Source organism: Castor canadensis, chromosome 18 (genome assembly GCF_047511655.1).
Source record: "Castor canadensis chromosome 18, mCasCan1.hap1v2, whole genome shotgun sequence".
In the NCBI taxonomy this organism is placed as follows: Eukaryota; Metazoa; Chordata; class Mammalia; order Rodentia; family Castoridae; genus Castor; species Castor canadensis.
The window spans coordinates 14,051,113-14,078,697 of NC_133403.1; the positions used below are offsets into that span (position 1 = coordinate 14,051,113).

A 27,585-nucleotide genomic window follows, 5' to 3' on the forward strand; every position below is an offset into this window, starting at 1 on the left:
TAAATGGTACTGCTCCTGGCTAACAAGCCCAAAGCCCTTAGTGTGAACCCTAGTACTGCCAAAAAAAAAAAATGTCAGTGCCTGTGCCTATATCTGGAGTGTTTTCCTTTAGTAATTTCAAAGTTTCAGGCGTTTGATCCTTTTTTTTGAGGTGGGCAGGGTAATGTTGTTTGAACTCAGGGTGATGTGCCTGCTAGGTAGGTGCTTTACTACTTGAGCCATGCCTCTAATCCTTTTTTTCTCTGATCTTTTTTTATATTAATTAATTAATTTTTATTGGGGCTAGGGTTTGAACTTGGGACTTTGCACTTGCAAAGCAGACTCTCTACTGCCTGAACTGCACTTCCAGTTCATTTTGCTCTGGTTATTTTTGGAGATGGTAGTTTCATGAACTTTTTTCCTATGCTGTCCTCCAACCATGATCCTCCCAGTCTCAACCTCCCAAGTAGCTAGGATTGCAAGCATGAGCTACTGGCACCCTGCTTTTTGATTACTTTTGAGATGGGATCTCCCTCTTTGCCCAAGACAGCCTGGACCATGATCCGCCTTTTTTACTCTTTTCACCATAGCTTGGGATGATGGGTGTGTTAGCATACCCAGCTTTTTTCCTTTGAAACGGGGTCTCACTAACTTATTTTGCCCAGGCTGGCCTGGAACTGGTATCCTACCAGTCTCGGTCTTGCTAGTTTGGAATGACAGGTGCACTCCACTGCACCCAACTGTGATCCATTTTGAACTGATTTTTATACAGGGTGAGAGAGAGGGATCAAGTTTCTCTTCTAGTATACAAATTTAGTTTTCCCAGCACTATTTGATGAAGAGGCTATCTTTTTATCAAACTGTGTTTTGGGCACCTTTATTAAGAATTAGATGGGTGTATCTAAGTGGGCTAATTTCTGGGTCTTTATTTTATTCCATTGGTCTATTTATGTTTTTTGTTTGGTATTTTTGTTACTATGGCTCTGTAGTATAATTTGAAGTCAGGCATTGTGATAGCTCCAGCATTGCTCTTTTGCTCAGAATTGCTTTGGCTATTTGGGATCTTTTGAGTTGCTGTGTGAATTGTAGGATTTCCTTTTTCTACTTTTGTCCTTGGTATTTTGTTGGGGATTGCAGTGAATCTTTAGACTGCAATATAACCATTAGCACAATATGAACCTATTAAAATGGGAGTTCTTTCCATCTTCTAGTTTCTTCTTCAGTTTCTTTAGTGTTGTATAGTTTCATTGTAGAGATCTTTCTCATTGGTTAGGTTTATTCCTAGATATCCTTCTTTTTCTTTGTCTTTCGTTCTTTTTTGAAGCTTTTGTGAATAGGATTACTTGATATTCTCAGCTTGGTAGTTTGTTGCTACTGATTTTTGTATGTTGATTTTTGTATCCTACTTTGCTGAAAGTGTCTATCAGATTTAAGAGTTTTCTGGTGGAGTCTTTAGGGTCTTTAAGTATAGAATCATATCTGCAAATGAGTAGTTTGACTCCTTTCTTTTCTACTGGTATCCCTTTTATTTTTTCTCTTGCCCTGTTGCTCTGGCTAAGAATTCAAGCAGTATATTGAATAAGAGTGCAGAGTGGACATCCTTGTCTTATTCCTGATAGAGAAAATGCTTTTAGCTTTTCCCAATTTAATATAATTTTGACTGTAGGTCTTTCATATATAGTCTTTATTATGTTGAGGTATGATCTTCTATTCCCAGTTTTACAGGGCTTTTATCATGAAGGGACATTAAATTTTGCCAGAGGCTAATTCTGCATCTATTGAAATGGGTATGTGATTTTTGTACTTGATTGTATTTATGTGCTGCCATGTTTATTGATTTGCATATGTTGAACTACCCTTGCGTCTCTGGAGTGAAACTAATTTGATCATTGTGTTTGAACTCAGGGCTTACTCTACCACTTGAGCAACACCTCTAGCCCTTTTTTGGATTTGTGTGTGTGTGTGTGTGTGTGTGTGTGTGTGTGTGTGTGTGAGATCAGGGCTTGAACTCAGGGCCTCACCCTTGCTAGGTGTGCACTCTATTACTTGAGCCACTCTGCCAGCCCTTTTTTTATGTTGGGTATTTTCAAGATAGGGAATACTAGACAGCACTTTAGCACTACATTTAGGGGGCTTTTGGGAGGTGAGTACTGAGGGCCTTACACACGTTAGACAAGTGTTCTCCCTCTGAGCTATACCCACAGTATTTTCGATATAGGATCACACAAACTGTTTGTCCAGGCTGGCCTTTGAACCACAATCCTCTTGATCTCTCCATCCTGAGTAGCTTCAATTTACAGGTGTGAGCCACTGGTGCCCAGCATGGATCTTTTTAATGTGTTGTTGAATTGGGTTTGCAAGTGTTGAGGGTGTTTTGTTTTGTTTTAACATGTTTTAATGTATTAGGTACCTTGTTTTAATGATAACTTCCTACTCCCCCATAGATGCTAGTCACAGGTGCTAGATTTGGGTTGCTTTTATTTTTTTGAGATAGGATCAGGCTATGTAACCTAGGCTGGCTTTGAACTCTCAGTCTTCCTGCCTCCATCTCCCAAGTGCTGGGATTATGGGGATATGATACTATTCTCAGCTCCCCAGGTTGTTTTTCCTGTGCTTCTGACCTACTGGCTATAAATTAGGCTTCCCACAATCTCCTCCTCTAGTTTGATTAATTTGCTAGAAGGGCTTACAGAACGTAGGGAAACACATTTACTAATTTCATTTAACGGATATTTCATAGGATATAGATGAAGAGATGACTAGGCAAGACATAGAAGGGGCATGGAGCTTCCATGCCATCTGGGCATACCACCTCTGTGTATTCAGCTGCCCTGAAGCTCTTTAAACTCTGTCCTTATGGGGGTTTATGGAGACTTTGTTTCATAGGCACAACTAACTGCATGGATGGCCATGTAGAAAAGTAACTGGGGCAAAGGGCATGTGCTTGTGCTGACACACGGAGGTGGGAAACCCAGCAAGTCGTGTCTGTTCAGATTCTTCTCAGCTTCTCTGTGCAGACTTCCTCCACAGTATTGGGTGGGATCCCTCTGGAATGATGCAGATTGTATAACCTGTCAGATCAGAAAGTTTCTTGGTTTTATTTTTCCCTGTAATATGTGCTTTATTAATTAATTGATTGATTGATTATAGTGCTGGGGTTTAAATTCAGGGCCTCATGCTTGCTAGGCAGGCACTCTGCCTCTTGAGCCACTCCTCCAGCCCAAAGAGAATTTCTTTCTTTTTTTTTTTTAATTAAAAAAACCTTTTTTAAAAAAAAAAAAACCTTTTTATTAGGATATATTCATTATATGGAGGGTGAGGGAGTATTCATAGTGACATTTCCGATTAGACATATTGTACATTAGTTACTTTGCCCCCATTGTCTTTCCCCCCGCTCAACCCCCCTCCATCCCACTTAAAGCATTTGCGAGAAGTTTCTTCGTTCTTTTATGTAAGTATATGAAGTCCGTCAAGAGATTTCCTTATGGAGGGCTCTAAGACAGAAAGGTGAGAGGAAACTAAGAGTTCCCATGATCCTCTTTGGGGAAGAGAAATTCTAGTTTCTGTAGCTTGCCGTGGGGAAGGAGTTAGGAGCCAGGAACTGTGGACAGAAACTTGTATGTGTCTATCTTAACGTTCCTGAGGCAAATTCCTAAAAACTTGGATAATTTTTTTTTTTTTTGTAACAAAACCATATTTTCTCATTAAGGCCCTGTGTAATTTCTGAGGTGCCCTCCCACAGGACAAGTTCAGTGCTAAAATGTCAAAATTTGTGGAACCTTTACCTAAAAAACATAACCTGTTTTAACTTTCTATACCCTCACCAAAAGTCATTTGGTCAGCTGAATGGTCAGTGTGATTTGTACACACTTGAGCTACTTCTTTGGTCATTTACTGAGCCCTAGACAAGGAAAGAGGCTCAAAGAAGTCAGAATGAGCCTGGCCATGATCCCTAGGTGGTGAGAGCCTGGCTGCCTCCTGTATAGCAACAGAACTGCTTTCTTGACATTTGCCTATGTGCCAGGCATGTAGGACTTTGCAGCCCTTATCTCTCATCATGAACTCTGGATGCAGACTGCTGTTACTACACCACCACCACCACTACCACACCCCCCTCACCTCCCTGTTTTATATTCAGGAATGTTCCCAGACTTGCCCCTGGCTAGGCAGTGGCAGAGCTGAGCTTAAGCCTGCTAATGAGGTACCAGCTGGCCTTGCTCAGCCTTGTCTCTCAGCTCCTAGCACAGAGCCTGACAAATAGCAGGCATCAGGGGAGGTTACTCAGTCCTGGGTACTAAGTGAATATATTTAGCAGATCTCCCAGGCAACAGTCATACAGGAAAGCTATTTTTACATGGTTCAAGCAGCATAGGTGCCAATGATTTTTACTTAGAAAAATAATAAAATACTTTCCATGTAAAAACCAAAAGCAGTGTTTTCTTATTAACTCATTGGTAGCAGAGTCTGGCTCTCCTAAGTAGAGCAGTTTAGGGTGTGCAGACAGGAAAAACTTTTGGAGTGTTCTAGAAAGCTGTATCTCCTAAAGAAGGAATCAGGAAAGTTTGTTGGTATGAAAATTTTGTCTTACTACACCTTTCCCAGGTAGTGTGCAGGTCCTCCCTACCCACACAGGCACACTTCTCTGAGCATCCTCACTCTGGCTGGCCCCTTCCGAAGCAGCCTGCCCACAGATTCATCTGGTAGGACTTCTGCCTGCTCCAGAAGATGGTTTAGGTCCCAACAAGTGGCATCTTGGCCACATTGCCTGCTTGCAGCCTGCCCTGTGCTGTCCCTTCCCTTGGCCTTCCCTAAACTTACACCCTTGAAAGCACCTACTCAATGCCTCCCTTCCCTAACGGAGGCTAGAATATTGGAGTGTGTGGTGATCTGGTGTGTGTCCCCACCTCCAGCAGAGGAATTCTGTTTATTGGAGGGTGCCCACTTAGGCCAGGGTGTAAGGAGGTGGGCTATAGTGTTGGGGCTGGCAAGAGTGCTTCTGGCCACTGTGGAAAGCTTGGTTAGCTTTGGGTTGGGTGTGATCCAGGAGAACCCAAGTACAAAAAGGCAGTATAGTAGAGGGTTTCCTGAGCTCTCCAGACAGGTAGAGTAGGAGAAAGGTTGAAAGCCTCTTTCTTGGGACTCCCAGGACTATCACAGTAATTAGGCCCCCAAGGCTAGATCTTTGGGCATCCTAGTAGCTAGGGTCTGAGACATGGTGTTGGCTCTGTCTGATAACTAGCTAGTGGCCAGTGGCCAGCTTGGTCCCCAGGGTTCAGCTGTTGAACTATGTACTGGCTCAGTTTCCTGGGGAAACGGAGCTGCCCAGGATTTGTATTCCAGACCTATTTCTTTCTATTCTATTTACTTTTTTCCCTTTCTTCCCTCCCTTCTTTCTCCCTCCCTTCCTTCCTTTTTTCTTTAATTTTTAAATTATTTTTTAATGATACACTCTTTAAGGTCTTTTTTTTTTTTTTTTTTTTTTTTTTGTAGTGCCAGATCTTAAACTTGGGGCCTCACACTTGCAGGCTTGCTAGGCAGATACTCTACTGTTTGAGCCACTCCGCCAGCCCTTTTTTCTTTCTTTTTTTTTTCCCACTGTACTAAAGTTTGAACTCAGGGCCTTGTGCTTGCTAGGCAAGCTCAACCACTTGAGCCACCCCCCGTAGCTATTTTAATAGGTTCCAAAAAAAAAAAAAAAAAAGGAATATTTTCCAAAAAATATATCTAATGAGCTGGGGGCATGGCTCAGATGGTAGAGCACAAGCCCGAGTTCAGATTCCAATATTGAGAAAAAAAAAAAAAAAACAGAGAGAGAGAACTGGAACTGACAGGTAGCAAAGAGTGTCTTCAACTCTGCAAAAAAGAACAAGTTTGGTTCTGGTAACTGAGCTTCATAGTTAAAATATAAACCTGAGAAATGTGAAAAGACAACTTGTGGTCATAGTATGCCCTTAAGCCTGTGATATTTGGCCTCTGTGAATATTAGTATAATGGTAAATATGTCAAACTCCATTTTCTAGCAAGTAGTAACAATAAAGAAATTAATGTCTAGGAAACAAAAAAGAGAAAAACCTAAACATTTAACTTACTTAAAATGAAGTTAGGCAAGGTGCAGTGGTGTGTGTTGACATTTTCAGCTACTTTGAAGGCTGTGGTTGAAAGCCAGCCTGGGTAGCATAGTGAAACCCCCATCTCTTAAAAAATCTGGGCACCGTGGCCCATGCCTATCATCGTAGCTACTTGACAGGCAGAGATTGGAAATCACGGTTTGAGACAGCCCACGCAAAAAGTTCAGGAACCCCATCTCAACCAGTAAAAGCTGAGCATCCTGTCATCCCAGCAAGTAGGAAGCATAAATAGAAGATTGTGGTTAGGTGTGCTAGTAATTCCAGCACTCAGGAGACTGAGGGCAAGGAGGATCACAAGTTTAAATCCAGCCTGGGCTACACAGCAAGACCCTACCTAGAATAAGATATACATATGGCAAAGAAACTTGACATTATATGTCGTTAGGGAACTTAGAGCGGTGAAAACCAAAAACATTGACAACTCCAAATGCTAATAAGAATGTGGAGCAAAAGGAACTCTGATTCACTACTGGATAGGAATGGAAAATGGAGTAGCCACTTTGGAAGACAGTTGGGTAGTTTCCTACAAAACTAAACATATACAATCCAGCAGTTGTGCTCCCTGCTGATTTCCCTTGAGTTAAACTAAAACCTACTCAAAGATGTTTATAGCAGTTATGTTCATAATTGCGAAAACTTGGAAGCTGCCAGAATGTCCTTCAGCAAGTGAATGATTAAATAAATTGTGGTATATCCAGACAAATAGTGTTTAGTGCTTAAAAGATATGAGCTAAATTACCTATTACTAAGTGGAAAAAAGAGGAGGGGCCTACTGTTTAGATCTAGTCAGACTACTATGTAGTTTATAAACTACAGAAATTTATTTCTCATAGTTCTAAAGACTGGGAGGTCCAAGATCAAGGCACTGTCATATACATTGTCTGGTGAGGGCCAATTTTCTGGTTCATAATGTTCCCTTTTGGTTCATCCTCACATAGTGAAAGCAACATGGCAGCCCTCTGTGGGCCTCTTTTATAAGGGCACTAATCTCATCATGACCTGCTCCCCATAAATGAATACTACGTTGGTGATTAGGGTGGTGTGTGTGTGTGTTAGTGTTACTATTACTGGGGATTGAGCCCAGGGCATTGCACATGTTAAGTATGCACTCTACCACTGAGCTACACTCCCCTTTGGTGAGTAGGTTTTAATGGATGAATTTTGAGAGGACACTAACATTGAGATCATAGCAACTGTGGGCTTGTGGGAGTGGCTCAGCCCTTAGTTCAACCCCCATTACTGCAGTGGGGAAAATACATGAAGATACCAGGACATTAAACTTCATAGCTTACCATATATCTTGCTGTAAAAATACTAGTAGATCTGATCATTGGGTTACTTTGCAAGTGTCAGGGCACTGAAAATTAACAATTAGAACAGGTTTATGGACTATGATGCATTCATTTTTGTTTCCATTTCCTTTCAGGACAACCCTCCATATGATAAGGGGGCCTTCAGAATTGAAATCAACTTTCCAGCAGAGTACCCGTTCAAACCACCGAAGATCACATTTAAAACAAAGATCTATCACCCAAACATTGATGAAAAAGGGCAGGTCTGTCTGCCAGTAATTAGTGCTGAGAACTGGAAGCCAGCGACCAAGACTGACCAAGGTATGGCATACTCCTCCTGTCTTTCTGGGATAGGGCTCTTCTGGGGTTGCTGCTATGGGATAGGAGCTCAAGTATCCCTTCTAATGCTATGTCAGACAAAGTCCAGAGAAGTCCTGCCATACCAACTTAATTGCATGCAGAAGTACTGCTGAGATCCCACCAATCCTGTGCTGCTGACCATCTCAGTTGAAATGTTGACCTGGTATTGAGGCTGCTTACAGCCCACTGAGACAGACAAGCCCAGCAGTTTGCTGCATATGCCATGAGGGAGTCTGGGCACTGGTCCCTGGAAGTGGCAAAGGATTGTGGTGCTGCCTAACCACCTAAAAGGGAAAGGGAGAATAGTGTTTAAGGAGGACTCACCAGCTGGTGGAGTGGCTCAAGTGGTAGAACATCTGCCTTGTGTGATGCCCTGAGTTCAAGCCCCATTGCTACCATAAAAAAAGACTCAAACAGCATTTAGCATCTGAACTTAGACCTGAGAGAAGAAGGAAGGTTGGTCAAGACTTTACGGCTAACCGTAGGGCATGAGCCAACGTCCTGTGGCTCCAGGTATGTGGTTTTGGGAGGGGATGTCATTCCTGGATGAAAGCACATAATTGGCCGTAGTGGACCTGAAACTACCTGGAAATTGGATGTGGCTGTGTGCATCCTTGTGATTGAGTGAACACATGCTTGTTTTTCTGATAAAAGTATTTGACTCAGGATTATGGTTGCCTTCTCTCTTATTCCCTGGACGTAGCAAGACTTTTTTATGGATTGTGTCTAATTTTTACTAACTCTAGACTTCTTTTTGAAGACCTAACCTCTCACATTTTTGGTGGCTTCCTGATACAAAGTAACCGAATGAATCAATATGAGATCTGTTGAGATTACAGGGAGAGGATGAAGCTGATGCTGGCAAGGCTGCAGTGGAGTTTTTCAGTGACTGAGATATTTTTTTGTGGAAGCAAAATAATGTCACACTTTGGAAATAATCCCCTTCAAAGCCATCCGTTGGGTCCCTTAGCCGAGTAGCTGATAGGAGTATGGAAGCTGATGTTTATAACAGCTTGGCCCAGTTGTTCTTAGCGCACTGGCCTGCTTATTTCTGCATAGATTTTTAAGTATGTGGAAGCCCAGAGCTTCAGAAGAGTCTTGCCAGCCCTCACAACTCCTGGAGACCTTGCCCAGTTGGATCTCTGTTCAAGTGCAGCTACTGTGCCTGGAGAAGTTAAGTCTTTCCAGACTAGGCTGCCCAGGAAAGCCCTGCATCTCTGACTTTGGCTGCAAGTTCAGGGTCTCCTCTGTCATCTGAGCACTGAGGGCATGGGGCCAGGGCTAGGGAGGCTGGCAGGAGATGGATACAAATGCCTTTGCTGCCTTTCATTCCTGTTTTACTTTCAAATTTAGATGTATGGCCCAGAGGTTCTTCTTTTCAAGTTGGAGCTGCTTCTCCTCCAGAAAAGAAAAAAAAAACAAAACTATAGGGTTGACTTTTTGTTCTTTTGTAAAATGTACTTGTTGATTTAGGGTTTTTTTGGTTTCGTTTCGTTTGGTTTGGTTTTTGCTGGTGATACTGGATATCGAATTCAGGGCTTTGTGTTTGCTAGGCACTCTACCACTTGAGCCATACCCTCAACCATGACTTAGGGTTTTTAATGCCAAATTTTGGTGCATGTTCTATGTGTAGTGATAGGCAGGATTGATATTTTGTGATTTGGGACAACTTAGGATTTCTTTCTAGAAAATTATTCTGTAGTCTTCTTAGTATGGCTGATCCCATCCTCGCGTGCATTAGGAATGACGTCCCTGGCTCTTGTTTTAACATTCTCGTATTTCTGTTGTCTATAACTGCATCACAACCACCCTCAAAACCTAGTGACTTAAAGTAACAATTTATTATTGCTTACTCATAGGTTGGCTGAGTCGTGCAGTCATGTTGAGTGGGGATGTATCAGTGGACTTCATTCACACGTGTGGGGATTGCTGTTAGTTGGAACCTCAGTTCTTTCTCTTTGTGGCCTCTTATTCTCCAGGAAGTTGGTTTGGACCTCTTCATAGCTTGTTAAGCTGCCAAACTACTTATGGCCTAGGTATAGGACTGGTGCCCCCTGACCCTTGTCCCCGTCTTCATAGCATTTAGTAAATTTTCTTCTGTCTTTGTCCTGTGAAACTCAGCATTCCCATTCATGTCTCCTCTCAGAACCTTGAAGTTCTTTGACTTCCTCAACTCATGTCCTCTAGCTCACTTCTGCCATCTACCTTTCATGGAGCTCTAGACCAGCTACATGAAATAGAGAGTCTCAAAGTAGTATGTTCATGAAGTAGATACAGAGAATTAGCAATGTTAAGATTACCCACAAAAGGGGCAAAAATGTACTTAGAATAAAAGATGAAGGACAGTGGAGGAGACCATAATATGAAAAGATGCTCAGATGATCCAGCAATTCCACTCTTACTTGTATATACCCAAGAGAAACGAAAGCACATACTCACACAAACAGTTGTACTCACGTAAATGTACACTGCAAATGTTCATTGCCACTTTATTTATAATAGGCAAAAATTAGAAATAATTCAAATATCCATCCATTAGTGAATGTGTTAAAAAATGTGTATCTGTGCAATAAAAGACTGTTTAATCATAAAGGAATGAAGTATTGATATAAACTACAATATAGATAATCCTCAACAATATTATACTCAATGGAATAACTAGTCACAAAAGACCACCTATTATATGATTGTGTTTATAGTTGAGCCTCATTGTTCACAAATTCTGAATTTGCTAATTTGCCTACATACTAAAACTTTTTTTGTAATCCTTCAAATCAGTGTGGCATTTTTGCATTTAATTACAGAGATGTACAGAACAGGGAGAAATTTGTTAGCTGAAGTTGTGAGGTTGTACAATGCAAAGCTCTACCTCTTGTTTCAACTCTCACGCTATATGCAAGTGATCCCTTTGATGCTGCATTCCTTGCATTTTTGTGCTTTTTGGTGATTTCACTTTTTCAAATGGCTCCCAAGCTGGGCATAGTGGCACACACCTGTAATCTCAAATACTTGGGAAGCTGAGGAAGGAGGACCTCAAGTTCGAGCCTGTGCTGTACATAGTGAGACACTGTCTCAAAATTTAAAAATTAAAAATAAAGCTGGGCACCAGTGGCTCATACCTGTAATCGTAGCTACTCAGGAGGCAGCAATCAGGATTGAGGTTCAAAGCCAACCTGGGCAAATAATTCATGAGACCCCATCTTGAATATACCCAACACAAAACAGGGCTGGCGGAGTGGCTCAAGGGTGGAGCTCCTGCCTAGCAAGTGTGAGGCCCTGAGTTCAAACTCCAGTACCACCAAAAATAACTAAATAAAAAATAAAAGGGCTGTGAGTATAACTCAGTGGAAGAGCACTTACCTGGCATGTATAAGGTCCTAGGTTCAATCCAGTACCCTCCTCTCACAAAAGAAGCCCCCAAATATAATGCTAAAGTACTGTATGTTAATTGAACACAAGAGGGCTATGGTTTGTCTTATGGAGAAGATCCATGGTGTCAGGAGAATTTTTATTCAGGCAGGAGTTACAGTATTGTGGCCTTGGATCAGTATTATATATTAAATAAGGTTTCTTTAAACACACATGAAACATGTTTGTATATTAATCAGTTGACAAACGTGAACAGAGGCTTGTAGGAACCTGAGCCTCTTGTTTCCCCAACGAGCAGTTATTCAGTATCATTAATTCAGTATTCATAACAAAGCTTATAGAATATAACTACTGTAAATAACAAGGTTCAATTGAATATGAGATGATCAAAATAAGAAAGTAGATTAGTGATTATCAGGGCATGGGACAAAGGAGAGAATAGGAAGTGACTGCTGATGACAGTGAGGTTTTTTGGAGGGGGAGGGGGAGTGATTAAAATGTTCTAGGATTAAGCACTGGTGTTATTACACAACTTTGAATGTTACTAAAAACAGCCTTGTCCTTTTTTTGGGGGTGGGGTTTCTGGGGTTTGAACTGAGGGTTTCGCACTTGCTTTGCAAATGTTCTACTACTTGAGCCACACTTTCAGTCCACTTTGCTCTGGTTATTTTAGAGATGGAATCTGTTGAACTATTTGCCTGGGTTGGTTTTGAACCTCTAGCCTCTTAATCTCAGCTTCCCAAGTAGCTAGGTTTATAGGCATGAATCCCCAGCGCCTGGCTAACTTTGTGATTTTAAATCGATTTTTTCTTTTGGTATGCGACTTCAAGTCTCAGTTTCTTAAAAATGAAAGACAATAAAGAAGTATTAAAACTTGAGCACAAATAACATGAGAAAAGTCAAGAAATGACAAAACTGTCAAACAGAGGTAATGCCAGAAGAAAGAATGTAAAAAGTTTTGTTCAGCACTGTTTGGTTCTAGTAGCTATTTTAGCAACAAAATAAGGGTTTCGAGCTGGGCGTGGTGTTTCACAACTGTAATCCCGCACTCAGATAGGAACAGTTTATTTAAGGCCAGCCTAGACGAGACCTCATGAATGAGATTTTCTGTATAAAATGTAAGTGGTATTGAAGCCAGCTCAATACTGAATCTATGTAGCAAATACCATAGCAGTAAAATTGTATGAAGAGAAAAATTAAATACATTCATAAATAGAATGTTCGGACCCTTATACCCTTTCATCTTATAGCAAATAAGATTTAGAAAGGATGTGCTAGTGTTGTAGCTCAGTGGTTTAGTGTTTGCCTAGCATGCATGAGGCCCTCCGTTCAGTCCCCAGCACCACACATGCAAAGATTTAGAGAGGATTCAAGCAATATAATAAACAGCATAAGCTCAACTTACTTTTTTTTGCCAGTTTATTAGTCTTTATTATCCTGCTGTAAAGGAAGGCCTACAATCCTATGGCCCAGGTGGTGACCCTTGTTTAAAAATAATAGCTACATGGAAGGTGAATGTTACAGAAGTGATGTTGAGTGAAGGAAGACATGGGCCACAGTGTCTGATTCAGTTACATAAAGTTAAGAGGTGTTATTTGCAAATGTAATGTAAGTGATAAAACCAAGAGCAGGGAGCAGGTGCTCCTGAAATGAAATGGAGGTCCCTGTCTGAGGTGGGCCTGTGACTGGAGTGGGAAGGTTTGTGTGCATGTTCTGGGTCACATGGGTTTGCTGTGTTGTACTAGTAATCTCAATGTACTTTCCTCTAGGTATGCTTTCTTTTTTTCTTTTTTATTTATTGTTTTATTATTTATATGCGCATACAAGGCTTGGGTCATTTCTCCCCCCTGCCCCCACCCCCTCCCTTACCACCCATTCCGCCCCCTCCCTCTCCCCCCCACCCCCTCAATACCCAGCAAAAACTATTTTGCCCTTATATCTAATTTTGTTGAAGAGAGAGTATAGGCAATAATAGGAAGGAACAAGTGTTCCTGGTTGAGATAAGGATAGCTATACAGGGAGTTGACTCACATTGATTTCCTGTACGTGTGTGTTGCCTTCTAGGTTAATTCTTTTTGATCTAACCTTTTCTCTAGTTCCTGGTCCCCTTTTCCTATTGGCCTAAGTTGCTTTTAAGGTATCTGCTTTAGTTTTTCTGCGTTAAGGGCAACAAATGCTAGCTAATTTTTTAGGTGTCTTACCTATCCTCACCTCTCCCTTGTGTGCTCTCGCTTTTATCATGTGCTCAAAGTCCAATCCCCTTGTTGTGTTTGCCCTTGATCTAATGTCCACATATGAGGGAGAACATACAATTTTTGGTCTTTTGGGTTAGGCTAACCTCACTCAGAATGATGTTCTCCAATTCCATCCATTTACCAGTGAATGATAACATTTCATTCTTCTTCATGGCTGCATAAAATTCCATTGTGTATAGATACCACATTTTCTTAATCCATTCGTCAGTGGTGGGGCATCTTGGCTGTTTCCATAACTTGGCTATTGTGAATAGTGCCGCAATAAATTTTAGGGTGTGCAGGTGCCTCTGGAGTAACCTGTGTCACAGTCTTTTGGGTATATCCCCAAGAGTGGTATTGCTGGATCAAATGGTAGATCAATGTTTAGTGTTTTAAGTAACCTCCAAATTTTTTTCCAGAGTGGTTGTACTAGTCTACATTCCCACCAACAGTGTAAGAGGGTTCCTTTTTCCCCCCCATCCTCGCCAACACCTGTTGTTCGTGGTGTTGCTAATGATGGCTATTCTAACAGGGGTGAGGTGGAATCTTAGTGTGGTTTTAATTTGCATTTCCTTTATTGCTAGAGATGGTGAGCATTTTTTCATGTGTTTTTTGGTCATTTGAATTTCTTCTTTTGAGAAAATTCTGTTTAGTTCACTTGCCCATTTCTTTATTGGTTCATTAGTTTTGGGAGAATTTAGTTTTTTAAGTTCCCTATATATTCTGGCTATCAGTCCTTTGTCTGATGTATAGTTGGCAAATATTTTCTCCCACTCTGTGGGTGTTCTCTTGTTTAGAGACCATTTCTTTTGAAGAACAGAAGCTTTTTAGTTTTATGAGGTCCCATTTATCTATGCTATCTCTTAGTTGCTGTGCTGCTGGGGTTTCGTTGAGAAAGTTCTTGCCTATACCTACTAACTCCAGAGTATTTCCTACTCTTTCCTGTATCAACTTTAGAGTTTGTGGTCTGATATTAAGATCCTTGATCCATTTTGAGTTAATCTTGGTATAGGGTGATATACATGGATCTAGTTTCAGTTTTTTGTAGACTGCTAACCAGTTTTCCCAGCAGTTTTTGTTGAAGAGGCTGCTATTTCTCCATCGTATATTTTTAGCTCCCTTGTCAAAGACAAGTTGGTTATAGTTGTGTGGCTTCATATCCAGGTCCTCTGTTCTGTTCCACTGGTCTTCATGTCTGTTTTTGTGCCAGTACCATGCTGTTTTTATTGTTATTGCTTTGTAATATAGTTTGAAGTCAGGTATTGTGATACCTCCTGCATTGTTCTTTTGACTGAGTATTGCCTTGGCTATTCGTGACCTCTTGTGTTTCCATATAAATTTTATGGAAGATTTTTCAATCTCTTTAATGAATGTCATTGGAATTTTGATGGGAATTACATTAAACATGTAGATTACTTTTTGGAGTATCGACATTTTTACTATGTTGATTCTACCAATCCATGAGCATGGGAGATCTCTCCACTTTCTATAGTCTTCCTCAATCTCTTTCTTCAGAAGTGTATAGTTTTCCTTGTAGAGGTTATTCACATCTTTTGTTAGGTTTACACCTAGGTATTTGATTTTTTTTGAGGCTATTGTAAATGGAATTGTTTTCATACATTCTTTTTCCATTTGCTCATTGTTAGTGTATAGAAATGCTAATGATTTTTCTATGTTGATTTTATATCCTGCTACCTTGCTGTAGCTATTTTTTTTTTCATTTTTCTTTTATTATTCATATGTGCATACAAGGCTTGGTTCATTTCTCCCCCCTGCCCCCACCCACTCCCTTACCACCCACTCCACCCCCTCCCGCTCCCACCCCTCAATACCCAGCAGAAACTATTTTGCCCTTATCTCTAATTTTGTTGTAGAGAGAGTATAAGCAATAATAGGAAGGAACAAGGGGTTTTGCTGGTTGAGATAAGGATAGCTACACAGGGCATTGACTCACATTGATTTCCTGTGCGTGGGTGTTACCTTCTAGGTTAATTCTTTTTGATCTAACCTTTTCTCTAGTTCCTGGTCCCCTTTTCCTATTGGCCTCAGTTGCTTTAAGGTACCTGCTTTAGTTTCTCTGCATTAAGGGCAACAAATGCTAGCTAGTTTTTTAGGTGTCTTACCTATCCTCACCCCTCCCTTGTGTGCTCTCGCTTTTATCATGTGCTCATAGTCCAATGCACTTGTTGTGTTTGCCCTTGATCTAATGTCCACATATGAGGGAGAACATACGATTTTTGGTCTTTTGAGCCAGGCTAACCTCACTCAGAATGATGTTCTTCAGTTCCATCCATTTACCAGCGAATGATAACATTTCGTTCTTCTTCATGGCTGCATAAAATTCCATTGTGTATAGATACCACATTTTCTTAATCCATTCGTCAGTGGTGGGGCATCTTGGCTGTTTCCATAACTTGGCTATTGTGAATAGTGCTGCAATAAACATGGATGTGCAGGTGCCTCTGGAGTAACAGTCTTTTGGGTATATCCCCAAGAGTGGTATTGCTGGATCAAATGGTAGATCGATGTGCAGCTTTTTAAGTAGCCTCCAAATTTTTTTCCAGAGTGGTTGTACTAGTCTACATTCCCACCAACAGTGTAAGAGGGTTCCTTTTTCCCCGCATCCTCGCCAACACCTGTTGTTGGTGGTGTTGCTGATGATGGCTGTTCTAACAGGGGTGAGGTGGAATCTTAGTGTGGTTTTAATTTGCATTTCCTTTATTGCTAGAGATGGTGAGCATTTTTTCATGTGTTTTCTGGCCATTTGAATTTCTTCTTTTGAGAAAGTTCTGTTTAGTTCACATGCCCATTTCTTTATTGGTTCATTAGTTTTGGGAGAATTTAGTTTTTTAAGTTCCCTGTATATTCTGGTTATCAGTCCTTTGTCTGATGTATAATTGGCAAATATTTTCTCCCACTCTGTGGGTGTTCTCTTCAGTTTAGAGACCATTTCTTTTGATGAGCAGAAGCTTTTTAGTTTTATGAGGTCCCATTTATCTATGCTATCTCTTAGTTGCTGTGCTGCTGGGGTTTCATTGAGAAAGTTCTTACCTATACCTACTAACTCCAGAGTATTTCCTACTCTTTCTTGTATCAACTTAAGAGTTTGGGGTCTGATATTAAGATCCTTGATCCATTTTGAGTTAATCTTGGTATAGGGTGATATACATGGATCTAGTTTCAGTTTTTTGCAGACTGCTAACCAGTTTTCCCAGCAGTTTTTGTTGAAGAGGCTGCTATTTCTCCATCGTATATTTTTAGCTCCTTTGTCAAAGATAAGTTGCTCATAGTTGTGTGGCTTCATATCTGGATCCTCTATTCTGTTCCACTGGTCTTCATGTCTGTTTTTGTGCCAGTACCATGCTGTTTTTATTGTTATTGCTTTGTAATATAGTTTGAAGTCAGGTATTGTGATACCTCCAGCATTGTTCTTTTGACTGAGTATTGCCTTGGCTATTCGTGGCCTCTTGTGTTTCCATATAAATTTTATGGAAGATTTTTCAATCTCTTTAATGAATGTCATTGGAATTTTGATGGGAATTACATTAAACATGTAGATTACTTTTTGGAGTATCGACATTTTTACTATGTTGATTCTACCAATCCATGAGCATGGGAGATCTCTCCACTTTCTATAGTCTTCCTCAATCTCTTTCTTCAGAAGTGTATAGTTTTCCTTGTAGAGGTCTTTCACATCTTTTGTTAGGTTTACACCTAGGTATTTGATTTTTTTGGAGGCTATTGTAAATGGAATTGTTTTCATACATTCTTTTTCCGTTTGCTCATTGTTAGTGTATAGAAATGCTAATGATTTTTCTATGTTGATTTTATATCCTGCTACCTTGCTATAGCTATTGATGATGTCTAGAAGCTTCTGAGTAGAGTTTTTTGGGTCTTTAAGGTATAGGATCATGTCGTCTGCAAATAGGGATATTTTGACAGTTTCTTTACCTATTTGTATTCCTTTTATTCCTTCTTCTTGCCTAATTGCTCTGGCTAGGAATTCCAGTACTATGTTGAATAGGAGTGGAGATAGTGGGCATCCTTGTCTGGTTCCTGATTTTAGAGGGAATGGTTTCAGTTTTTCTCCGTTAAGTATAGTGCTGGCTGTAGGCTTGTCATATATAGCTTTTATAATGTTGAGGAACTTTCCTTCTATTCTTAGTTTTCTTAGAGCTTTTATCATGAAATGGTGTTGGATCTTATCAAAGGCTTTTTCTGCATCTATTGAGATGATCAAGTGGTTTTTGTCTTTGCTTCTGTTAATGTGGTTTATTACGTTTATTGATTTTTGTATGTTGAACCACCCCTGCATCCCTGGGATGAAGCCTACTTGGTCGTGGTGAATAATCTTTTTGATGTGTTGTTGAATTCGGTTTGCCATTATTTTGTTGAGGATTTTTGCGTCAGTGTTCATTAAGGAGATTGGCCTATAGTTCTCCTTTTTGGAGGTGTCTTTGCCTGGTTTTGGGATAAGTGTAATACTGGCTTCATGAAATGTGTTTGGCAGTTTTCCTTCCCTTTCTATTTCGTGGAACAGTTTAAGGAGGGTTGGTATCAGTTCTTCTTTAAAGGTCTGATAGAATTCAGCATAGAATCCATCAGGTCCTGGACTTTTCTTTTTGGGGAGACTCTTGATTGCTGCTTCAATTTCATTTTGTGTTATAGATCTATTCAGGTGATTAATTTCCTCTTGGTTCAGTTTTGGATGATCTTATGTATCTAGAAATCTGTCCATTTCTTTAAGATTTTCAAATTTATTTGAATATAGGTTCTCAAAGTAGTCTCTGATGATTTCCTGGACTTCCATGGTGTTTGTTGTTATCTCCCTTTTGCAGTCCTGATTCTACTAATTGGGGTTTTTTCTCTCCTCAGGTTTGCCAGGAGTCTATCGATCTTGTTTATTTTTTCAAAGAACCAACATTTTGTTTCATTAATTCTTTGTATGGTTTTTTTGGTTTCTATTTCGTTGATTTCAGCTGTTGTTTTTATTATTTCTCTCCTTCTATATGTTTTGGGATTTGCTTGTTCTTGTTTTTCTAGGAGTTTGAGATGTATCATTAGGTCATTGATTTGGGATCTTTCAGTCTCTTTAATATATGCACTCATGGCTATAAACTTTCCTCTCAGGACTGCCTTAGCTGTGTCCCATAGGTGCCGGTAGGTTGTGTTTTCATTTTCATTGACTTCCAGAAACTTTTTAATTTCCTCTTTTATTTCATTGATGATCCATTGTTCATTAAGTAATGAGTTATTTAGTTTCCAGCTGTTTGCATGTTTTTTGTGTTTACTTTTGTTGTTGAGTTCTGGTTTTACTGCATTGTGATCAGATAGTATGCACGGTATAATTTCTCTTTTCTTATATTTGCTGAGGCTTGCTTTGTATCCTAGGATATGATCTATTTTGGAGAACGTTCCATGGGCTGCTGAGAAGAATGTATATTGTGTAGAAGTTGGATGAAATGTTCTGTAAACATCAACTAGGTCCATTTGATCTATTGTATATTTTAGATCTTGGATTTCTTTATTGATTTTTTGTTTGGATGACTTATCTATTGATGATAATGGGGTGTTAAAGTCTCCCACAACCACTGTGTTGGCGTTAATATATGCTTTTAGGTCTTTCAGGGTATGTTTGATGAAATTGGGTGTGTTGACATTGGGTGCATACAGATTGATAATTATTATTTCCTTTTGGTCTATTTCCCCTTTTATTAGTATGGAATGTCCTTCTTTATCTCGTTTGATCAATGTAGGTTTGAAGTCTACTTTGTCAGAGATAAGTATTGCTACTCCTGCCTGTTTTCAACTTACTTTTTAGAACATTCCATGGAAGACTGTAGCATTCCTTTTGGAGTGGAGGAAGGTACCACTGACATCCAGTGAGAATGGAATCCCTAGATGTCCGTGAATAGGAGATAAAATATTTATGTCCTCTATTACAAAAGAACTGTCAGCAAGAACAAAAAGGAGAAAATTTTACAGTTTTTATTTTCTGATAATTCAGTGACAGTAAAAGATAAAATTCGAGTTTTGTTGTTGGGATTTTTGGGTTGGTTTGTTTGTAGTTATTTATTTATTTATTTATTTGTGTTTATATTGGGGATTGAACCCAGGGCCTTGCACATGCTAAGCAAGTGCTCTTCCTCTTCAGCTATGGCCCCAGCCCTTTTGTATTTTGATTTTTCCAAGGTAGGGTCTTGCTGTGTCACCCGAGGTAACCTTGAACTTCTGAGTTCAGGTAATAACCGTACCCCACCTTCTGCATCAGCCTTTCAAGTAGCTAGAACTACAGGTGCACTTCCAAAATGTAGGGGCTTAAAATATACATTAAGTGTGCCCATCTTGATATGTTTTTTAAGTGTTCTCATTTTGAAGGGGAAAATGTACTCCTGAGGGGTGTTTGGGTCAAAGAGGAGGTGAAGACACTAGGGCTAGGGCACTGTGGTACAAGTCTCAGCTCCTGGGAGGCAGGAGAATCACCTCATCCCGGGAGACCAGCCTGGGCAATGACACAAGACTTCAAAAACAAGGAAACCAGGGCCAGACCATTGTAGAATATCATGCGTGTTCTGTCCCTCATGTGAAAAATTATGGGGACAGGGCAACAGTGGTAGTTTGAAAAGCAGTTGTAGAGCCAGGCACGGTGGTGCAGGCCTGTAATCCCAGTACTCAGTAGGCTGAGGCAGGAGATCTCAAGTTTGTGGCCGGTCTGTAGCAAGATCCTGCCTTCAAGAAAAAAAACAAAAAACAAGCAATGTGTAGAGTTGTAGCTGTCAGTGTTCTCACTAGCAAAACAAATTCAGTGATGCTGAAGTTATTATAGTTTAGCCAAGGAGTCAGAAATGTACCAAAGAAACACAAAGTGAAATACTTACCAGAACACTACATAAATTTTAAGGTATTTAGACGTGATCAAATAAGTAAAATTGAGTTCTCAGAAATGGATAGCTAGCCATCTTGTAAGGTGATTATCTTTTGAAAAAAATAGGTGTAGTAACTAAATGGTTTTATGCTAATACATTAGTTAGTCATAGTGAGAAGCAGAGAGCCTGAAGAGGGCAAACAGGAAATCTTGAAAACTCATCTGTGTCCTTCACAAAGCTTGTCCTTAGCCCAGGGCAGTTCTGAAGTGCTAATGAGGCACTAATTTTCCTATTCTGGAACCATTTCTAACCTTGAAAAATGAGAAGGAAGCCACATATTGGTGCTCTCTGGCAAAGGTTCAGGCTTCTAACCCTGAAGTTAAGAACAACAAAGAAGACAAACAAACAAACCAGTCTTGCATCTCATTGTAGTGTGAAAAAGCTTGCATGTTCTGAAATACACCATGGCCCATAAGCCAAGGGGAGAATTTTAGAGAAGCTGTGGAAGTAACCTTGGGGAGAGTGTGTTCCTCTGTGTGATCATTTTCCTGCTCAGGCAGCAGAGCAGGAAGATTATCTGGATGCTTTTTCTTTTGGCAGTGCTGGGAATGAAACCTAGGGCCTCATACATGCTAAGCAAGCACAGAGCTACACCCCTAGCCTATTTTAACATTAATTTATGCATGTCTTCTGTTCATGGCAAATGAAAGTGATTTTCCTGTGAGTCACATGCCTTTTCTCTTAAAAATACAGTTAAGGGCTGGGGATGTAGTTCAGTGGTAGAACACTTGCTAGGCAGGCACAAACAGTGGAATAGCAGTGGGTGACACTGGAAAAATAGGAACTTAAAGGCTTTATTATCATTTCTGCTTAGGCTAGGATAAAGTCTAGAAAGGATAAATCTTAAAGTAGACCAAGAAAATGTACTTCCAGGGCCCACTTCCTTTAGAGGTACTATATGTGGGTAGAAGGAGGTGACAATGTCTGCTCTGAAGGATGCGGAGATTGAATTAGAGACTGCCCTGGCCTGTTGCGAACATTCTAGACCCTTGGCTCCTTCCCAGCCACCCCTCCTCTGCACTGAACCTGGATCTGTATGTGCTGCCCCTTGCCTCACCTGGGTCCACCATGATCCCAGGAGCCCTCTGTTATGAACACAACCCACCTCCAACATACCTGGTAATGTTAATAGGCAGCACTAGAGACAGGTGGTCTTTGTGCTGTGACCCTCACTCTGCATGACTGGTTATGCCTTTTCACACAACTGAGTAGGTGTTAGTGTTTTACTCCTTTCTTTGCAATAATGGATGAAAAGCATGGTTCCCCAGTGGAGGTGGGATCAGCAGAGTAGGGTTGCATCAACAATCCAGAGAGGAGAGGTGTCCTTGAACTTGTCAGTGGGAAGGACCATAGCATTCTGGGGGTGCTAGTCCTGATGAAGATTAGGGGTGAGTGTCGGGAGGCATGGGTAGCACCCAGCTGCTGATACATCACCCTGATATTCTTGCACACACACCACCCAACTGTACTTCCTCCTAAGGCATGCCTTCCAACATATCTAGGACTTAATGCGCGTCATGGGGAACCTTTGTAACACCACCTGAGCCTCTGCATTGACTGTCTGATGCCAATAGTAATTGTCAACCTAACAGTGACTGCATGAGGTGCACCAGTGCATCCTACTTACAGGTTCAGAAACTCCCAGGGCTCCTCTACAGTGAGCTCCTACTGCTTCTTTCAGTGCCACCTGAACACATGTACCACCCAGTCCTAACCTGAGAAATGACCCTGTGTGCAGTCATAGATGCATGTGTGAGTGTGAGCAGATGTCAGTACTGTGCCCACTGTCTTCTTAGCACAGGAGGGGAGTCTCAGTGAATGGAGCCTGGAGATCCTCAGTTATGAGGTCAAGAAGGCTTGCTGGAGGCCCTGGCATCACTCAGGCATCACCTACTGTAGTGTTGACTGATGACAAACAGCCAACACTATAGCATCACTTTCTCCTAATTACAGAGGAGTTCTGGTGGTCAGAATTTTGAAAAAAGAGACTGCTTATAAGTCAATATTGAAGTCAGAGTTTTGTTCCTGAGATTAGCAACCTCTTGCCTATACTCTGAGTCTGTTCTAACCCCTGATGCCTTGTCCTTCTCTTGGCAGTAATCCAGTCCCTTATAGCACTGGTGAATGACCCCCAGCCCGAGCACCCCCTCCGGGCTGACCTAGCTGAAGAATACTCTAAGGACCGTAAAAAATTCTGTAAGAATGCTGAAGAGTTTACAAAGAAATATGGGGAAAAGCGACCTGTGGACTAAAATCTGCCGTGAATGATTCCAACAAGTGTGAGCAGAGACCCCGAGCAGTGCATTCAGACACCCCGCAAAGCAGGACTCTGTGGAAAATTGACACGTGCCACCGCCTGGCGTTCGCTTGTGGCAGTTACTAACTTTCTACAATTTTCTTAATCAAAAGTGGTCTAGGTAACCTGTAAAGAAAGGATTAAAAATTTCATATGTTCTAGTTCTGCTTTCTTTGTTTTAAAAATCACTGCTTCTTCAAAAGAATGGTGTTTCTTTTCTTGTCCAAATTTACCCAGAATCTTTTAAGTTACATTTAGTCCAGAGGTTTGTTTGGATTTTTTTTGTCATTTGTTTTTTTTTTAATGTTGTGGTTCCCCATCCCCTTTCTCTCCTGCCCTTGTGATTCCCACTTTCTTGTATTCAGTTTGTTTTTACATATTCAATTCTCTAGACTCAGGCCCTGTCTCCCCCAGAAGAAAAGAAGCAGCTCTGGTGGCTTTTCTTCTCCCATCATACTGCCCTAAAGGGAGCTGGTTCAGACTCTCCTGATACCAGTTTATAGCAGCCTTTTTAAAAATTACAAAACAAACCAATATCTACACTCTTCCTCCCTCCCACTCTACTCCCCTCCCCAACACACATACACACACATAAAGTAGTGCAAAGGGAGGCCCGGCTCTTGTATAAAAATTCAGCTTTTTCCACATTAACGTGGATTGGATGGACAAATCCTACTGTCTGTACATGACTGAACTGTGGCCTGACCTGCCCCGTGTAGGGAAACCCTGCAGTGTCAGGTCTGTGGCAACCCTGGAGGGAGGGCCTGCCAGCTGAGGACCCTGTGCTCTTGTATGATGAATTTCTCGCCAGAAAGGCTCCTGAGGCCAAAAGTCAACACCCCTCCCTGCAGCCCTGTTAGAAGATCCACTGGTCATCACAGGCAAAACAAAACCAGACTATTCTTTTGAAGTTCCAAGCTCCTCTGTCATCGAGCTCCATCTGAATATGCCACAGAGCTCTCCAACTCCTCAGCCACGGCAGTCCCACCACAGCCCTTCCTTGGCACAGTTTGACCTTTTGTGGGATTGGAATTTGGTGAGACGTGGCTTTGTAGCTGGCACCAGTCAAGTCACTCAGGCCCCTGCTGGCCCCTTCTTTCGAAGCAACTGCCAGCCCAGCCCAGGAACAAGATGGCCTTTCCTCTCTCTTTGGACTCACAGCCTTTACAGAGTCAAGCTCCACTTGAAGCTCACTCAATAATATCCTTTCAATGTGTTTTATATTGTTTTGATTGCCTTTTTTTTGTAGAAATAAAAATTGACCTTAGAAATGATCATCAGATGAACTTTGTAAGAATTTGAATGTTAATGTCTTTTTAAGGCAAGTGAAACTATCCCTGAAACAGTAGAGAATGGCACTCTTGACACTCCAAGGAAGCCTATGAGCAATCACCCACCTGTGTGTCATCAACTCAGCTTCTGCCCCTGTCAGCTTCCCTTCTTGTCTACTGGGGGGACTAGATGCTGTGGAGAAGACAACTTCTAGAAACTTCTTTCTGTTTTAACTTTAGTTCTGTAACTCGAGGTCTTTCAGGGCTCACAGATGTGTAAGACAGCCCTGGGTTTCACCTGTGCAGAAGTGAGAAGTGATGTGTCAGGCAGTATAACACTGTCTAGTCCAGGCGTATGGCCCCTGCAGTGTGGAAATGAACTCAGCTTCTTTAGTCCTAGGTACGCAAAGGGCAGGTTGCTGGAGACTCCCTTGTGCCCAGGTTGGAAAGAGCACTGGGCCAGTGTTTCCAAACTTGTCTCATCACTAGCAAAAAGGTGATAATGGATTTAATTTCTCTCAGATTTGTAATAAAATGCCAAAATCTGTCAGAAGCTATCCAAACAATCCACCATTTGTTCTCGTTGCTTCTCTGAATCCAGAAATCTTGCCATTCTTGGAAACTCCCATTGCTTTGTATTTCTGCCAGTGTAGCTCTGCCTGCCCCTCACTGTTCTCTGCTCACCACGGGAGGGTACTCACCGCTCAGGTGACAGCCCCTCTCAGGGACTCAGCCTTGGCACTGGCACCCTGTGGTCTGCCCTGGCAGCCAGGGCCTGGCTTTCAAGTCAGTAGGTTTTCCTTCTTGGGCCTGTGTGGCTTGCTTCTTCCAGCCTTGCTCTGGGGCAGGCTTACAGCAAGCTGGCTTACAAGCAAGCTGGCAGCCAGGCCTGGCTGCTCCAAAACCAAAAAGCTGGATCCTCTGGAGAAGAGGTAAGCTGTGGAGCAGCCATCCATTGCTGACCCACACTGGCTCAGGAATTCACATCCGCCTGGTTCCTTGAAGTGCCCTGGGTCCTTGCCCTGTCCCCTCCACAATGGCGGAGAATAGGCTTTCTAAGATGCTGCGATCCCGTTCTGCTGTCCTTAATAAAAAATGCTCTCCGACACTGGCTTAGTTGTGTGGGTTTCTTTCTTTTGGGGGGAGGACAGTGCCTGGGGAGCCTATTGCCCTTTGAGACTGGGGAGGGGTGACTGGGGCCTTTGATCTCTCCCTCTTCCTAGCCTCTCCAAAAATGCCACATGGGTGTTCCTGCCTCCCCAGAGGGAAGCAGATAGGTAGGGAAAGCTGGAGAGTCTGGACTACTGAGGCTGCAGAGACACTTCAGTCCTCAGCCCTAAGAGTGATGTTATGAACCACTTTGATTTAGCAGAGGTAAAAACAGGTCCCGAGAAGCATGGCTTGATCAGGGTGTTGGAACTGAAGAAAGGGTGTGTGTGCCGGATGTGGGGCTAAATGGTTCTTCTGAATGGTTCCATCTGGAAACTACAGAGTATCCCCATGACAGCAGGCTGCCAAGGCACTGCAGCAGTATTGTTGACTCAGCACTGTAGCCAGCCAGGCTCATTATATATTTTGGTCAGGACCAGTTCCCTATTTGGAAATGGACACCAGATGAGACCAACCCTGCACTGTCAGTTGGGTCTACAGGTATCAGGGTGGGAAGCTTCCAGGGGTGCCATTTTACCAGGGACCAAGAGGAGAGTTGCTTCCTTTGATCATAGCTGGGTTGCTCTTCTACACATTCTTTGTTTCAACATACCCCTGTGAGCACCATTATCCTAGATGCTCTGGGGAAGAAATGGGCTCTGGGTGATGGTCACTGGCACTGGCAGGTTTTCTTTGTTTTTTTGTTTGTTTGTTTTGTTTTTAACTCAGGGCCTACACCTTGAACCACTCCACCAGCCCTATTTTTGTGATGAAATTTTTTGAGATAGAGTCTCACAAAATATTTGCCTGGGCTGGCTTCAAACCTTGATCCTCCTGATCTCTGCCTCCTGAGCAGCTAGGGTTACAGGCGGGAGCCACCAGCGCCCAGCTACTGGCAGTGTTCTTACACTGAAGAACAGGTTCCAGTACAGGTGGGAAAGCTGCCTGTGGAAGGCAGCCTTTTGCTGCCTTTTGCTGCCTTTTGCTATGGTTTGTAACTTGTTTTCTGAAGTCTATTTTGTAACAGTTTTTAAGTTTTTAAAAAAACAGGGAAATTGCTCCCCCTCCAAAATTTTTTTTTTTAGTACTGGGGCTTGAGCTACTCTACCAGCTTACAACTCTTTTCTGGAGGCGGGCGGGGCGGGGGGAATACTGGGGCTCGAACTAAGGGCCTTGCGCTTGCTAGTCAGGCACTCTAGCACTCAAACTGCTCCACTAGCTCCCGCCAGCCCTTTTTGTGTGGATATTTTCAAGATAGGATCTCTTGAACTATTTTGGACAGGCTTCAAATAGTTCTCCTCCTGAACTCTGCCTCCTGAGTAGCTAGGACAGGAGGGGAAAAAAGACAACTAGATTCCACTGATCAGCACAGTGCCTCTCAAACGGTCTCTGTGCCCAAACATAGCCAGTTTCCCACTCCCAAAAGTCAGAGGCGTGGAAGACTCTCCAACTTCCTGTCCTTTGAAGCCACCATTTGCTGGCCTTCCCCACTCCAGTATTTTTTGTTTTGTTTGCTTTGTCTTAGAGTTTTTTGTTTGTGTGTGTGTGTGTGGTAGTGGGTTTGAACTCAGGGCCTCTCACTTGTGCCACATCCCAGCGTGGATTTTTTTTTTGAAGGAGGGGGTTGGTTGTTTTGTGAGGGATTTAACTCAGGGCTCCATATTTGCAATGCAGGTACTCTACTGCTTGAGCCACACATCCAATCCATTTTGCTTTGGTTATTTTTGGAGATGGAGTCTTGAGTACTGTTTGCCCAGGCTGGCCTCAAACCATGATCCTCCAGATTTCAGCCTCCCAAGTAGCTAGGATTGCAGGCATGAGCCATTGGTGCCTGGTTTGGATTTTTTTTTTTTTTTTTTTCTTTTGAGATGGTCACGCCATGTAGTTCAGGCTGGCCTTGAATTTGTAATCTTCCTGCCTCAGCCTCCTAAATGCTGGAATTATAAGTATGCACCATCACTCCTGGCTATTTTTGCACCATCACTCCTGGCTATTTTTTCCCCACTATTAATTGTTTAGCTTGAAATAAGCATCTAGTTCATGACTCCTGTGCCTACTGCATCCTGCGTCGAGGCTCCTATGACCAAGTATTCATGATTTTCTCATTGCCAAATAGGTAATTCCTGAACCCTCCTCCTAACTTTCATTTGGCAGCACTTCTGCCAGCATATGCTGTCCAACCCAGTCAAAGGGGAACCCAGAGCTGGCTTTGGTTTTTACACCCTTGCTCTGGCCCTTTTCTCAGATGCTGTACAGTGTGGTGCATGGCTGTTTTTCTGGGTAACAGAATGAGTTCTTTCTCAATGTTTCTGGAGTACGTGACAGCCCAGAAGACCAGACTTACAACACCTCGCAGAAGCCATAACCAAGGGAAAGGAAGCTATCTCCTGGAGACCTTTCCAACTCTCACTGCCAGGGTTAGGAACCTCCCTTTGCCGCCTCCCCCCTCCACCCCCCCAGCACATACACATTGCTGTGGGTTCCTTTTCCCCTCAGTTTGGCCCACATCACACTGGCTGTAGTTTAGTCAGGCTATGTTTCAGCACAGAGCATACCCTCCATGTGTGACCACTGAATGAAC

General features: G+C 42.0%; 1 protein-coding gene across 2 annotated transcripts in view; it reads left to right on the top strand.

The window, feature by feature from the left end:
• The window catches only part of Ube2l3 (ubiquitin conjugating enzyme E2 L3), a 62,417-nt gene extending 38,005 nt beyond the window's left edge, over positions 1-24,412 (top strand). For both annotated transcript variants that reach the window (XM_020160751.2, XM_074061026.1), the window contains 2 exons: positions 7,534-7,720; positions 22,386-24,412. In XM_020160751.2, the coding sequence (XP_020016340.1) occupies positions 7,534-7,720; positions 22,386-22,540 (342 nt within the window). In that variant the 3' untranslated portion in view covers positions 22,541-24,412. The remainder of the gene's footprint in view (positions 1-7,533; positions 7,721-22,385) is intronic.
• Positions 24,413-27,585: the final 3,173 nt, after the last annotated feature.